The sequence below is a fragment of the Myotis myotis genome, unplaced genomic scaffold, assembly GCF_014108235.1.
Source record: "Myotis myotis isolate mMyoMyo1 unplaced genomic scaffold, mMyoMyo1.p scaffold_m19_p_11, whole genome shotgun sequence".
NCBI lineage: Eukaryota > Metazoa > Chordata > Mammalia > Chiroptera > Vespertilionidae > Myotis > Myotis myotis.
Window position 1 is genome coordinate 66,913,759 of NW_023416315.1, and position 16,326 is coordinate 66,930,084.

At 40.7% G+C, this 16,326-nt stretch overlaps 1 protein-coding gene across 1 annotated transcript; it reads right to left on the reverse strand.

Moving 5' to 3' along the window:
- Positions 1-313: 313 nt before the first annotated feature.
- Positions 314-13,730, reverse strand: SPAM1 (sperm adhesion molecule 1). The gene is made up of 3 exons (XM_036327067.1): positions 12,777-13,730; positions 12,077-12,166; positions 314-781 (listed from the first exon to the last, which is right to left on the reverse strand). Exons 1-3 carry the CDS (start codon positions 13,728-13,730, stop codon positions 314-316), a joined length of 1,512 nt encoding a protein of 503 aa, XP_036182960.1.
- Between the last annotated feature and the right edge of the window lie 2,596 nt (positions 13,731-16,326).

Genomic DNA, 16,326 nt, shown 5'->3' on the forward strand with positions numbered 1-16,326 from the left:
ATATAGCAGCAAGTCAGACAGACCTAAACCTGTCCTCATGATGCTCACATTACAGAGAGTTGATGGGGGGGTAAAATGTTATGATATGTGTGAATGGAAAAAAAATAGAGCAGGTCAAGAGGTTTGAGAGTGCCTTTATTGTAAAGTCATCATTTGGCCATGATCTTCTGTATACCACTGTCAACACCACACTCAATGTTCCTCCTGAAGTTCCTTCTGTCTCATGTTCCCACACACCTCACTGTTACTCATCTTCAAAGCCATAAACCTATGATCTCTTCCATGCCACTCTCAAAATTCTTCTCTGATACCTTCAAAGTCTTATTTGCATGCCAGAGTATTCGTTTTCCAAAACAATTAAAAATAATAAAAAGAGCACTAAACTTGCACTTGAATGGAATATTTCATTTTTCGACTTTACAATGGCTTTTATACAAACATCTTCTATCATACATACATCGACAGTAATTGTTTGTGTGAAATTAACTTCCTTCTCACAGTCGGTGTTGGAATAGCAGCTGCATTGAAAATGTTCAGCAAACTGTTTCAGGTCATCCATCGTGGGTGTCCCTAATATTCTAAATGTTCCATTTCCGAAACTTCCAATAATGAAATTCTTTGAGTTCAGATGGAGATATTCACTGGAATCTGCATCTTTCCTTGTGCACATACCTTGCTCCTGACAAAACACCTGGCTACACATTAGAGCTGCTAGGGTGATATTGATTATGTAAGGATTCATTGTTGTAATCATGTAATCGTGTAGTTTTTTGCAGGTGTCCTGTAAAATTATAAGAAGGTCAGCATACCAAAATCCAACTTAGTTCATATGTGAATTTATTCACTGCAATAGGAAATTGCTAAGGAAACATGAAAAAACAGACCCAGCAAGCATTAAGAATTATTTTATCTTCTTTACCTTAACTAACTAACAAAATTATTCTGGTTTTTGTTAACATTTATAAGTTTCACATGTTATCTCATGCCACTGAAATAATTGACTGATTGAGGCTTAACATACCTTAGCCTTGGTCTTCTTTAATAATTTATAAACTAGTGAGGGGGGGCAGAATCTGCTCTGGAGTCCATCTTCCCTGATTGGATTGGACTCCCAGTGAACTTAGTTTCCTATCGGGGTGACCTTGGGCAAATGAATTAACCTGGCTGTGCTTTAGCTTCATCATCTGTAAAATAAGAATAATTATAGCATCTACCCCATGTTGTTGTTGTGCAGATAAAAAAGAGATGAGGTGTATAAAAGTGTTTAGCCCAGGGCCCAGCATATTATTAGTTAGCCTTCAAGAAATTATAAATCAATGTAATAAGTACCACTTATTAAAACTTGTCAGATAAGTTTAAACAGCATTGGAGAGAGGGACTTCTAAATTGCTAGGTCAAAACAACTACACAGGTGCAACTAAGTATTCTTTACATTAAATGTTATGTATAGCTCGGGTTATGGATGCATTATAACAACTCTTTTCCAAATATACTTATTTCACCGAGTATGAGTGATGAGGAATTAAATTATTCCTCTTGATATTAGTGCATTCTAAAACTGGGACACTGTCTTTTTAAAAACATAGGAGAGACTTGAAAAACCAAGATGGCGGCAAAGGTAAACACCAGAAATTGCTGCCTCGCACAACCACTTCAAAAATACACCTAGCCGAAACCGGTTTGGCTCAGCGGATAGAGTGTCGGCCTGTGGACTGAGAGGTCCCAGGTTCAATTCCGGTCAAGGGCATGTACCTGGGTTGCGGGCATATCCCCAGTGGGAGATGTGCAGGAGGTAGCTGATCGATGTTTCTCTCTCATCAATGTTTCTAACTCTCTATCCCTCTCCCTTCCTCTCTGTAAAAAATCAATAAAATATATTTAAAAAAAATACAACTAAATGACAAAATGGACATCACCAGAACCACAGGAAGGCTGTCTGAGTGGAAATTCTACAACTAGAAGGAAAGAGAAAAGCACGCTGAGACTCAGAGGAGGTGCGGAAGTGAAGTGCAGAGGTATGGAGGCATGCAGAAAGGGCTGGCAACTGAGGACACGGTTGTCTTTTTCAATCGGGAGAGAGACACAAGCTCCCGTCAGCTCTGACTCCAGTTCCGGCCGACTCCAGTTCCAGGTGAGTCTCTGGGGACTCAGACTCATATGGGGAGAAACTGGACTGTCTGGCAGTAGGCGGAACTCCAGGGCAGCTTTCTCTCAAAGGTACTTGCAGCGATTACCCCGGGACACTGAGACGTGGGGCTCCTTAGGGTAGGGCTGAGGACCAGCCATAGCTGTTTGCTCCACCCTATTGATTCCCTGAGATCCTGCCCCAAAGCTGTGCACAGAGGCTTTTGCATATGAATGCCCTGGCCCTTTGCAATCTAAAATTACCTAACAAACTGCAGCTGGGCCAGACAGACCCAGAACATCCAAAGGAAGGCCCAAGGCCCCACAGCAGCTTGCATTGCTTCACAGCTGGCTTCATCTGGGCACCTCCAAATCCCAAACAAAGAAGAGGAATCTGAAGATCTCTCCATAGCTCCTGCTGGGTAGCTTCAGGCAGAGACTAAATTAGCACCTCCTTAGATCCAAGAGCCAGTGTATCCAGTGGTCAGAGTGGGACCATCCAGATTACAACTCCTCAGATCCATAAGGGACACAGTAGGGGGCAGACTCAGTGAGCACCAAAGCCCCACTGAAGCAAGTCTTGCCCCTAAGGGTGTCTCCAGCACAGATGTTCTCCCACCTTAGACACAGCTAATTCTCACAGCCAATTGGCCTGGAGGTTAATTCCTCCCAGTGATACCTACAACAATCAAGGCTTAACTACAACAAGACTGTGCACAAAGCCCACAAAGGGGTGCACCACGAGTGTCCACCTCAGGTAATTGGGGAGGCTGAGCCACTGGGTTCTATAGGGCACCTAGCACAGAAAGCCACTCTATCAACACAGGGAAGCATAAAAAATGTGGAGACGAAGAAATAGGTCACAAATGACAGAAATGGAGGAAAGCAAACTACTGGATATAGAGTTCAAAACCAAGGTTTTTCAAGAATTTTCTAGAAACCACCAATAAATTTAGTGAGACCCTCAAGAAATCTAGTGAGATCCTTGAGGTTATGAACAAGGACCAACTAAAAATTAAGCATACACTGACTGAAATAAAGAATATTATATGGAGTTCCAACAGCAGACCAGAGGATTGCAAGAATCAAGTCAAAGATTTGAAACACAAAGAAGCAAAAAACACCCAACTGGAAAAACGAAAAGAAAAAAGAATCCAAAAATATCAAGATAGTGTAAGGAGACTCTGGGACAACTTCAAACGTACCAACATCTGAATTATGGGGATGCCAGAAGAAGAGAGAGAGCAAGATATTGAAAACCTATTTGAAGAAATAATGACAGAAAACTTCCCCTACCTGGTGAAAGAAATAGACTTACAAGTCCAGGAAGCACAGAGAACCCCAAACAAAAGGAATCCAAAGAGGACCACACCAAGACACATCATAATTAAAATGCCAAGAGCAAAAGACAAAGAGAGAATCTTAAAAGCAGCAAGAGAAAAACAGTCAGTTACCTACAAGGGAGTACCCATACGACTGTCAGCTGATTTCTCAACAGAAACTATGCAGGCCAGAAGGGAGTGGCAAGAAATATTCAAAGTGATGAATACCAAGAACCTACAACCAAGATTACTTTACCCAGCAAAGCTATCATTCAGAATTGAAGGTCAGATAAAAAGCTTCACAGATAAGAAAAAGCTAAAGGAGTTCATCACCACCAAACCAGTATTATATGAAATGCTGAAAGATATCCTTTAAGAAGAGGAATAAGAAGAAAACGGTAAAGATACAAATTATGAACAACAAATACACATCTATCAACAAGTGAATCTAAAAATCAAGTGAATAAATAATCAAATGAACAGCGTAAACTGTAGAATATAATAGAATCAGGGGCATAGAAAGGGAGTGGACTGACTATTCTCAGGGAGGGAAAGGGGTGTGGGGGTGCGGGAAGAGACTGGACAAAAATCGTACACCTATGGATGATGACAGTGGAGGGTGGGGTGTAAGGGCAGAAGGTGTGGTGGGAACCGAGTGGAGGGAAGCTATGGGGGGGAAAAAGAGGAACAACTGTAATAATATTAAGAATAAAAATTTAATAAAAATAAAATAAAATAAGATAAAATAAAAAAACATTGGAGAAAGTCACTTTCTTTCCTGAACAACACTATCGCGTGACCTGGCTGCACTAGTCCTTCAGCAGACCAAAAGAACTGGTGGTGGTAGGTCAGCAAGCAAGTCAAGGAATCTTGGCAGCTTTCTCTTGAATCTGTTTCTTGTTACCTTCCTTGGGATGATACCACCGATGGTAGGCAAAATAACGGCCTTCCAAGGATGTCCATGCCTTAACCCCCTGGAACCTGTGACTGTGTTAACTTACAAGGCAAAAGAGACTTTACACATATGATTGAGAGTATGGACCTTTGGATGGGGAAATTAGATAAAATAAGGAGGGGAAAAAAATCAAAGAATCAACCCAGCATTGCTGGCTTTGAAGACAGAGGAGAGGGCTGAGAAATATAGTGACTTCTAGGATCTGGAAATGACCCTTAGCCACAGCCAGCCAGAAAATAGAGATCTCATTACTACAAGCAAGAGGATATTGTTTAAACCACTGCTTGTTGTAATTTGTATGGCAGCAATAGAAAACCTACCCTGTTTTTAACTTGATTGTTTACAGAAAGGAAGGGAGAGAGACACAAACATCGATGTGAAAAACATCGATCAGCTGCCCCCGCACACACCCTAACAGGGGATCAAGCAACCTGCAGCCTGGGTATGTTCCCTGACTTGAATCGAACCTGCCATCTTTTGGTGCATGGGACAATGCTCCAACCAACCACACCGGCCAGAGCAAGAAAACTTCTTCCTAATTCTCCAATAGCTTTGCATGGTGTTTAAAATAAAATTCAACTTCTCTCCACTTGTATATAGACTGATGTGATGTAATCCTTTTTTTTTTGCACTTTTCATAACAGCTTTATTGAGATATAAATTCACCTACCATACCCCTTCCTTCTTCTTTTACAACCTTCTCTCACCCACTTTACTTTAGACATCCTAGTTTTTTCACAAGCATGGCAGTTTCATTTCAAACTGCACTACTGTTCCCTCTGCTTGGAATATTCTTTCTTCTAGTGTCTAACATGGTTCACTCTATCTTGTCCTTCAACTCATAGCTTCAATTAGACAGTGCCTTTCTCAGACACATTTTCTACCTTTGTACATCTATTTTAATTCTCTGCATAGTTCATATCACATCAAATATTTTTTGTGTGTGCCTATTGTTTCTATCCCTCCAACTTTAACATAATTTCCATGAATGCAGGGACTTTGTCAACTTCAACACTGTATTCCTAGTGCCAAGAATATATGAGAATGTATATCAAGTTCAGATGACATTGCAGTTGTCCTCAGAGACAAGAACTAGGCAAAAAGTGTAATGAAAAAATGAAAAGGATTTGAGAATCATTTGCCTACACAAGGTGTAGTCCTTGTAAAGATCTAAAACTAACTAAGAAAAATATTAGTAAGTCCTGGTTTATAGCATTTTTTATTACCTATGGTGTAAATACTCCTACCATTGCAAGTTTTAACCTACCAACCTGATATCACTGAGTGCAAAATCATTATACAGTATGGTAGTATGGGGTGCAGTTAACACATCATTGTGTAATATTTCTACTTACAGAGACAATAGATGTGAACAACCCCAAGAAATGAATTAATTGATACATTGTGGGTATTAATTACTTTAACACAATTTATTTTATTCTAAGTTTTTATAATTCAATTTTTAATAATTGCTGTGTTGAATAACCAGTTCACAAAATTTATGAATATTGAATAATCAGGTCTCATGAGCTGGAACCAATAGATGCTGGATCTATCACACCAAACCTATATAATAAAAGAGAAACATGTAAATTGACTGTCCCTCCGCTACACCCACCAGCCAATCAGGAGTGAGTATGCAAATTAACCTGACAAAGCTGGCAGGTTACTTTGCATACACAGGCACCAGGCGGAGAGCAGAGCAGGAGAGCCAGTGGAGAGTGGAGCAGCTTGGGGAACTTGGCTCCCCAAGCTGCCTGATGGAGAACAGAGAGGGAGAGCTGGCAGCTTGGAGGACTTGGCAAAGTGGGAGGCCATGGGATGGAGACAGAGCAGGAAGGAAAAACCAAGAGCATTGGGAGCACCAGGAATTCTGGGAATAGTAGTTCTGGTGTCAGCCCCAGGACCGGAAGCAGAAGACCACATCACAGGGAGCACCAGGAATGCTGGGAATCATAGTTCTGGTGGCAGACGGATCTCCTAGACACTAGAGCAAAATGAGCCTGGAGCAAGTTACTGTTGTGGTGGGGGATGGAAGGAAAGCAAAGCTGAGAGACATAAGTAAAATCAGAGTGTCTAGGAAAAATTAAAGGGAAGATATCCTAAAACTTCCAGAAAATTTCCACCAATGAAACAAAGAAAAAAAAATCCTCGCCAAAACCGGTTTGGCTCAGTGGATAGAGTGTCAGCCTGCGGACTGAAAGGTCCCAGGTTCGATTCTGGTCAAGGGCATGTACCTGGGTTGCGGGCACATCCCCAGTAGGAGATGTGCAGGAGGCAGCTGATCGATGTTTCTCTCTCATCGATGTTTCTAGCTCTCTATCTCTCTCCCTTCCTCTCTGTAAAAAATCAATAAAATACATTTTTTTAAAAAATCCTCTATTATTCTGTGAGCAACAAACCACACTGGGTTGGGGTCTCAGACAATTCACTCATATGATTGCAAAGACAGACAGAAACTCCCAGATTGGAGAGGGTTCAGGTCGGGCTGAGGGACCCCCACACTCCCCCAGTGCACAAATGTCATGCACCGGGCCTCTAGTCCTATATTATAGAGCGGTAATATGCAAATTGACCATCACACCCTCACACAAGATGGCTGCTCTCATGTGGGCACAAGATGGCCACCACAAGCTGGCCAGCAGGGAAGGGCAGTTAGGGGCAATCAGACCAGCAAGGGTAGGGCAGTTAGGGGAGACCAGGCCTGCAGAGAAGGGCACTTAAGGGTAACCAGGCCAGCAGGGGAGGGCAGTTAGGGACAACCGGGCTGGCAGGGGAGGGCAGTTAGGGGCAATCAGGATGGCAGGGGAGCAGTTAGGCGTCAATCAGGCTGGGAGTGGAGTGGCTAGGGGATGATCAGGCTGGCAGGCAGAAGCAGTTAGGGACAATCAGGCAGGCAGGCAAGTGGTTGGGAGACAGCAGTCCTGGATTGTGAGAAGGATGTCCGACTGCTGAGGGAGCTACATCACTCCAAACCAGCAGTCAGACATCCCTCGAGGGTTCCCAGATTAGAGAGGGTGCAGGCTGGGCTGAGGAACACCCCGACCCCCCATGCAGCACTGTGCCTCTAGTTGATCTAATAAAATGGAATGAAAAGAAATGGTTTGCTTACATTTGATAACAATTGTTTTAAGTAAATTGAAACTGGATTTGCAATTACCAGTATCTCAAGTTGTCAGTGAATCTCAGGAAACATGATAAATAATCCATGACTATTGATTACAAATGACATAGAAAAATTGGGGGAATAATAATAGAACTAGCATTCAGAATTATCATAATTGGGAAAATTGGCAAAAAATATAGAACAGAGTCCATAGGGAGAAATTATAAAGCAATGTCATTAAATAGAAAATAGTGACATTAAAGTTGAAGAACTGTCCCTGTATGAATAATACTGAAGACAGTCTGAGTTCCTTGATAAGTTTGTGAATCTAAAATAAAAGTGCAAGTTAAGAAAAGTGTGACAATTAAATAGTATGTCACATAATTCTACTAATTGGGGGATGCCTGATTCATTCCTTATCAGAGTAACGGAGTTCTCAGGTCATAAAAAAAAAAAAAAAAGGTAGTACAGAGAATTTATAAATGGTTCATCATAAACCATCAAGGACCCTTGAAAAATAAGTTTATAGGTCTGGGAAAACTACTAATGAAAACTAGGAATATACTTAGGTGAATTATAATATTTAAATAATTCTCTGACATATGCCAAAACCGGTTTGGCTCAGTGGATAGAGCGTCGGCCTGCGGACTGAAGGGTCCCAGGTTCGATTCCGGTCAAGGGCATGTACCTGGGTTGTGGGCACATCCCCAGTGGGGGATGTGCAGGAGGCAGCTGATCGATGTTTCTCTCTCATCGATGTTTCTAACTCTCTCTATCTCTATCCCTTCCTCTCTGTAAAAAATCAATAAAATATTTTAAAAAATAATAATAATTCTCTGACATATGAAAGATTTTGCAAAAGGAACATATATATCTTTCTCTAAATTTATATTTTATGTTATTTCTCTTTATTGGGGATCAAACCAGAGACAATAGAAGTCTACCAAATAGTCAAAAGGGCTCAGATTATCTTGAAAGTATTTGACTTTCAAAAGATGAGTTTTGTTAAGTACTTTTATAAATGAAGTCAAAATATAACTGGTCTCTAAGGACAAGAGATCAAAAGGTTTCTTCTGGTCTTAGAGTACAGTCTCTTCTCTGTGGGTCATAGGATAAGACCCCTGGGCCATGAACTTTATTAGACATTCTTCATGGCACCTACATCACTAGTATTTCCACATCCACCAGAGAAAAAGTTCAGCTCCAATTCAGTAGTGTCCATGTGAGAGCTTTACTCTGAGACAAGAGGATCACAGCGGTGGAAGATAAAGCCCTGAGATGGAGAATCAAACAAGGATGAAAGTAAAGGAAGAGAGAAAACGATGAGGCCATGATAGTTAAAGGCTTTTTGAACGAAATAAAATGCATTAGAAGAAAAATGAATAAAATTCATACTCTACAGACCAAAACAGACATTTTTTTTCCCTCATAAAACAAGTTTTACTTAAAATAGACACCACTAACTATAACTTGTGAGAAATAAAGAAGGGTTCCTTTTTCTTCCAGTTAGGGAAGCTTTGAATAATTTACTAATATTTTCAAAAAAATAGCTCCCAAGAACCCCCATCCCAATTTACTCTTTGCCCAGCCCTCACCACACTGCTCCTAAAGTCTTTCCCACCTCAGAGGCAATTTCTTCAAGCCAAAAACCTTGAAGTCATTTTAACCACTACTCTCATCTATCCAACTCACCCAACCTCTCAGCCAATCCTCTCAGTTCTACTGTTGAATTATATTCAAAACCTAAACAGCTATGGTCCACGCCATCAATAGCCTACTTTCCCTGCTCCCACTCTTGCCCCTCTAAAACCTCCTCTCAACTCAACTGTCACTCTTCTGAAATGTTCATTAAAATTGCCACTCTTCTGCTCAACCTTCTAGAGCAGCGGTTCTCAACCTGTGGGTGAGACCCCTTTGGGGGCCGAATGACCCTTTCACAGGGGTCACCTAAGACCATTGGAAAACACATATATAATTACATATTTTTTGTGATTAATCACTATGCTTTAATTATGTTCAATTTGTAACAATGAAATTGGGGGTCACCACACATGGGGAACTGTATTAGAGGGTCACAGCATTAGGAAGGTTGAGAACCACTGTTCTAGAGGCTTTCCAGCTCTGAGTAAAAGCCTATCACGGCCTATAAAGTCTCATCCCTAATCCTCTGTTATCTCACTGACCACACCCTTTAACACTCTCTTTCTTGCTCACTGCACTCCAGTCACATTGACTTTCTTGCTTTTTTTTGAAAAGCACATTCTGGCCTCAAAGCTATTGCACTTACCATCCCCAGGTATCAAGAGACTTGGTCCCTTATTTCCATCAAGTCAATAATCCAATGGGACTTCAGAGAGGCCCGTTCTATGACTACCACATCTTAAATAATATGATTCCATCATTATCTTGCCTATACTGCTTCATTGCACTTATACATCAGTTACCTGACATATCTATACTAATAAAAATAGTATGCTAATTAGACCAGATGTCTTCCAGACAATCATCCAGACGTCCTTCCAGACAAAGCCGCAGCAGCTGCCTGAGGCTCAGGCAAGCCATGGATGGTGGCTGTGGCTGCCCAGGGCCAGCCCGAGGCTCAGGCAAGCCACTGCAGGGGCCCAAGGCTCAGGCAACAAGGGCCGGGCCGAGGCTCAGGCAGCCACGGCTGCTGGCAGTGGCAGCAATGGAGACATAATGAGGCATCACCTTCCCCTGATCAACCAGTCGCCTCCTGCAGAAGGAGGCTAGACTGTGGCTTAGGCCCACTCCCCGCCATCAGTAAGACATCCCCTCAGGGCTCCTGGACTGTGAGAGGAGGCAGGCTGGACTGAGGGACACCCCCCTCCAGTGCATGAATTTTCGTGCATTGGGCCTCTAGTCCTATATAATAAAAGCATAATATGCAAATTGACTGAACGGCAGAACAACCGGTCACTATGATACACACTGACCACCAAGGGGCAGACACTCAATGCAGGAGCTGTCCCCAGCCCACAGGCTCCAGGCCAGCCAGGACAGGTGCCAGCGGGGGCCCCCCGATTGCCCCACTGGTCACCCCACAGATCAGCCCTGATCACCGGCCAGGCCTAGGGACCCTACCTATACATGAATTTCATGCATCGGGCCTCTAGTTATGTATATAATGTTGTATTCCACTTATGAGAATACTAGAGGCCCAGTGCACAAAATTCGTGCACTCAAGGGGGTTCCTCAGCCCGGCCTGCACCCACTTGCAGTCCAGGAGTCCTTAGGGGATGTACAACTGATGCCGGAGCGGGCCTACGCCAGCAGTCAGACATTCTTAGGGCTGCCACGGAGGTGGGAGAGGCTCCTGCCACTGCTGCTGTGCTCACCAGCTATGAGCCCAGCTTCTGGCTGAGTGGTACTCCCCCCATTGGAGCACATTGACCACCAGGGATCAGCTCCTGCATTGAACATCTGCCCCCTGGTGGTCAGTGCACATCATAGCAACTGGTCATTCTGCTGTTCAGTAAATTTGCATATTAGCTTTTTATTATATAGGATAGGTTCATGGTGAAAGGACTTTGCTATGTTCACTGCTGTAGTTCTAGCATCTAAACAATTACCTGGTACTTAATCAATAAGCCAAGGTTGGGAACTTTTCCTGTAAAGGACAGACAGCAAATACTTTGGGGTTTTTAAATGAGATAGTCTTAGTTATTCCTTTGTACTATAAAAGCAGCCACAGATACCTAAACAAATGAGCTTGACTGTTCCAATGAAATTTTACTAATAGACACTGACATTTAAACTGCACATAATTGTCATGTATTATTAACTATTTTTTTGTTATTTAAATCCATTTAAAAAATGTAAAAATCACTCTTAGTGCCAAAACCGATTTGGCTCAGTGGATAGAGCGTCGGCCTGCAGACTGAAAGGTCCCAGGTTCGATTCTGGTCAAGGGCATGTACCTGGGTTGCGGGCACATCCCCAGTGGGAGATGTGCAGGAGGCAGCTGATCGATGTTTCTCTCTCATCGATGTTTCTAACTCTCTATCTCTCTCCCTTCCTCTCTGTGAAAAATCAATAAAATATATATTTTTTTAAAAATCACTCTTAGCTCATGTACAGGAAGAAGCAAGCAGTAGGCCAGATTTGGCCTATGGACATTGCTTGCTGACCGTTGCAATAAAACTGTCACCGGATCACTAAATGACTAAGTGGATAAAGCAGTGCTTAATGAAGAGTCGTTGAATGAGTGAAAGAATGAATAAATGCATTCATTCTTTTGAAAAGAGCTATAGCATGGTGTAATAGAAAAGAAAAAAAACACACACCACAGACTGACTGAAGACTGGGACTGTAGTCCTAGAGAACTTCAATTAGTCTCACTGAATTTCTGTTTTCTCACTGAAAAACAAGTACAATATTTTCTGCTCCCCAAAATAACCGCACAATGATAGTATGATTTAGTCAGCCAGTATTAAGCACCTCCTACTGTGTGCCAAGTATAGTGCTCATTTTATTACTTAATACCTCAACAATCCTCAAAAACATTAAAAGTAGAAATGTTTGAATCTATGTCTTATCAATTCAACTTACCACACTGTGGCTTAAATTGAGGCTCCCCCAGATTATAAGTCCAGAGGCACCTAGAGAAATGGTTTCACCAAGTGTATGTATAAGGTCCTCCTGACAAATGAGACAGAAAAAGTTAGCAGATATGCATAATAAAATAAAAGTGTTATACATAGGATAATAACACCAAAGCTAAGAATGATGACCAAACAATAATAATTTAAATTTTACATAATTTTCATGTATTATGAAATACAATTCTTTTGTTTTCCCCACTATATAGTTCCATCTTTCACACTACTACTACCCTACTATTAAAAAATACAGGTATTCTATTATTTTTAGTTACTTCTATTGACAGCAGAGCAGGCGCATGAAAGAAAAAAAAAAACTGAGAAAATATATGGCCTATACTACCTAATCTCCCATGATTGCTAAGATGCTTGCATTAAAATGAAATGTATTCTTATTTTACATGCATGTGCTAATGCAGAACTATATATGTGCATATTCCTAAAGGATATTAAAAGCTAAGTTTCATTCCCTTCAAAAATGAAGTTAAGCTGCAAAACTTTTATTCTCCAGAGCATTTGATATCTTGCTCCCGGCATATCGTTGTCAGTTTAGCTCAAATTCTCATTAAAAAATGTTTTAATGATGTTAAATTCCATCACACGCTATTTGTGGGCTCTATTTCATAGTCCTCATGCCTTGATTTGCTTACCTGAGATAGGTATTTTGAAGAATCATCAGTAAAAACTGGGCGAGTATATATATAAATCGGAAGTGGACTTTTTTCATTGGGTACTACAGAAACCCGAATGGCTTCCTTAACACGGTTCCGGACAAAGGGTGCAGCCTTAGGAGAATTCATTAAGTGGGTATTCAAATAAATGGATGGGAAAAGGGCAGTGCTTTCATTCCACAACCAGTTGAGTTCATTATTTCTTTTCTTTTCTATATCAAAGCACACCCCAGTGTAATTGGGTTTAGTATATTGATGATTGTAACAATCAGGAAAAAGATAAAAACCCCATAAGTATTTCGGTCGAAGTTTTTTTCCCAATGTCAAAGTCTGTACCATGAATTTCCTTCCTTCTTTTTCAAACTCTTCTTTGGCTTTATCGGTGGCTTCTTCGAGAGTAAATGCTGGATTTTGTCGCTGAACCAGCAGAATAGACTCATTCTTGTAAATATCTTTAGGTTTCCAGTTTCTTGCCCAGATAGGCCTCCATTCTTCCCAATCAATGATGGCCAAGCCGGGCTGGTCCTTTGGTATGTAAAACTCAATGTCTTTCTTAGCTTTAGCCAGATGCGATTGTGTGTCACCTATCTGGGGGATTCCTCCGTGCTCTTTTTTGCCATTCTTATCTATATGAGGATAATAGCCAAGTCTATCAACATAAAATAATATGACAGGTTGTCCTACAGCATCTTTTTGGGGGTTTCCTATTAAAGAGAAGAGGCTCAAATCTATCGACACATGAAACTTCTTAGGACAAGGCTCAGTTGGGGCATTCCAGGCCCAGAGGAAAGAAACATTGGGGAGCATAGGGGTTGCTCTGTAGTCCTTAGTGAAGCAGCATGGGATCAGAAGGAAAATGAACACAACCTGAAATGCTCCCCTGGACCCAACAAAGCTCCTAAAGAAGATATACTTGAACCTTAGCACTCCCATGGCAAAGAGAATGACTGCAAGAATCACATCTCTTCCTACACACTTTGGTTTATCCAATGTTTGATGCAAGATGTAGGCACGGGAGACAGACTCGTGGAATGAAGCCTCTTTGATGGGTAAAGGTATATAAAGATATTACTTTTCAATACTATTCTTCCTGCTTCATGTTTCAGGGAGATATTGCAAGTTGCTGCATCTATAACTGAAAAAGGAAGAAATATCGAATCTGTGGTTATACTGCATTTCTGTGTCAGAGATTGTAAGCTTTACCAAATTCTTAACTTTGAGTACAGGGAGTTTAACTCAATCTTTGAAGATGGAAGACTCCTGTATTTGAATTAATGAAGTCATTTCCTCTTATGTATGATACAACCCCTATAATCGCTAACATTTGTCTCCTTTGCCCAAATCATGACTGTGCCGCTGCGACAGGTGTACGCAGCTATTTTTCCTTTTGCCTTCCCCATTGTGCAGAATGCTGCATCGATCAATGCCTTAGCAAAAGCCCCTTAAATAAAAATAATTTCTAAGTTGAACCTCTCCTTCCTGTTTATTTTTTTAAAGACCAACTTATAGTGTTCTGCCAAAATTTAAAACAACCTCTCAGAATTGTGAGATTTTATTTTATTTTATTTGGGGGGTGGGGGGGGCAGGTACAAGAAAAGGCAATATTCACTTCTGAAATAGTAAGTCAAAAGTTTTGCCTAAATCTGCTGACACAGTCAAAATGGCCTATTGAAGTGCTATTTAGAACAGAGCTTTATTGTATCTCAAAGTAATTTACTCTCATGTTTAAAGTTAATAAAACATTTTAGGACTTTATATCTTCCCCCATATAATTCCTCATCACTTTCTCACAATCTACCACCCCTAGCTCAAACCCCTTTTTCCCTTTGTCTTGCCACACCTGCACAGTTTATCATTCTTTCTTTAAATGATATATAAGCTCTCAGACGCTATGCTTGGTATTTCATTTCTTTTCCATAAAGTCTCCCAAGCCACATAAAAATATTAACACCAAATAAAAATTTTTACGCTTTTCTTCTGTTAAATCTCCCTTTGGTCAGTTTAATTCTCAAGCCCAGTCACAAAATCACCTCCCCTACAGAATTTTACATGCTCAATTTTGTCTTTAATGTCCTCCCACTCAATGTGAGGAAATTTTCTTGTCTCAACAAGAAACCATTTTGATGATGTGGTTTCAACAAAATTCCACTGGAGAAGAAATCCTTTTATAGCACGTGTTCCAATTACCCAAATTTAGCAATCAACGATATTATTATTTTAGTATCTATTTATAGAATTTGGATACCTGATAAAGTATATACAGCATAAATATATGCATGTGTCTGTCAAGAGGTATATTAACTATCAGTAAATTTATATAAGACATTAAATCAACCTTAAAGCTTTGGCCTCACTTTCTCTTTGTATATATTAGGGACAAATTTTATATATATACTTTCAAAAAATCAAGAAGAGTAAGACTTATATCTGGCGTGAGTAAAAACCTTTTTGAAAATAAAAATAATGGCAAAGTCACAGAAGCCGTTTGTATTAAGACATCTATCAGTGAAATATCATAAGATAAATGGGTTTGCACCTGTTCTATTAGCAATAACCAGTGTTTCTCTTCCTTTGACCAGTCAGATGACTTTTGTTTGAATTATCAATATCATAATTACTTCTTCTACATAGGGGATTATATCAAGGATACAAATGGCCACTGTAGTCTAACACAAACAGAAAACACCTATCTGCTCATAAATTACTTTTTAAAGACATATATTTTAATTGAGTTCAGAGAGGAAGGGTGAGGGAGAGAGAGAAACATCAAAGATGAGAGAGAATCATTGATCGGGTGCCTCCTACACACCCCCTACTGGGGATCAAGCCCACAGCCCTGGTATGTGCCCTTGACCAGAATTGAACTCGGGACCCTTTAGTCTGCAGGGCAGTGCTCCGTCCACTGAGCCAAACCAGTAATTCATAAATTACTTTTGTCCAAAGGTGATAGGGACCCAAATGGCACCAACATAACTAAGCACATTTAATAATGCTGAAGATAAATGCCATTAAAGAAAACTATATGAGCTCAGCTTCATAAGAACATGCAACAGGTATATTTGCTCTTATTACTTGAGATGCCTGGCTTTTAAATGACCACCTAGGATGCAGACTGTTGTTTTTTTCTTCTTTAGGATAGAGAACTAGTTCAAAAATCTCATCAGCTTTAAGTGATTTGTTAGTTATCTTTCTAAAAAGCTTTGTTCTGTGGTTTAGTTTGGGAATGCACATTTTGTGAAAGCAAAACTCTGGCTGAAGTCTCAAGCAACCAAGTATTCCCCAGCATATTCATCTCTTCCTCCACTTCTGAGGAATGCACGGCGACTCAGTCTAGGTCAATTTTTAGCCAGGATCTAAAGGAAAATACAACCCAAATCGTTTATTATTCACATGAAAGTCCTATTTCTTTGAAGAAGAAGGGTTATGTGGTTACAGGTTCTTATGGGCAGAAGGAGTAAGTATCTCATTCTGAGGATCCTACCTTCCACCTCTGGTGTAACCCTCTTTGCTTTGGACACTTTTTAGCCTC

Excerpts from the sequence above, each read along its gene's own strand:
- SPAM1 (XM_036327067.1), bottom strand. The coding sequence starts at position 13,730 with ATGGGAGTGCTAAGGTTCAAGTATATCTTCTTTAGGAGCTTTGTTGGG. Across the intron at positions 12,167-12,776 it reads CTTCAAAATACCTATCTCAG|GAGGACCTTATACATACACT; the intron begins GTAAGCAAATCA and ends CTCATTTGTCAG. Across the intron at positions 782-12,076 it reads TCAATTTAAGCCACAGTGTG|GACACCTGCAAAAAACTACA; the intron begins GTAAGTTGAATT and ends ATAATTTTACAG.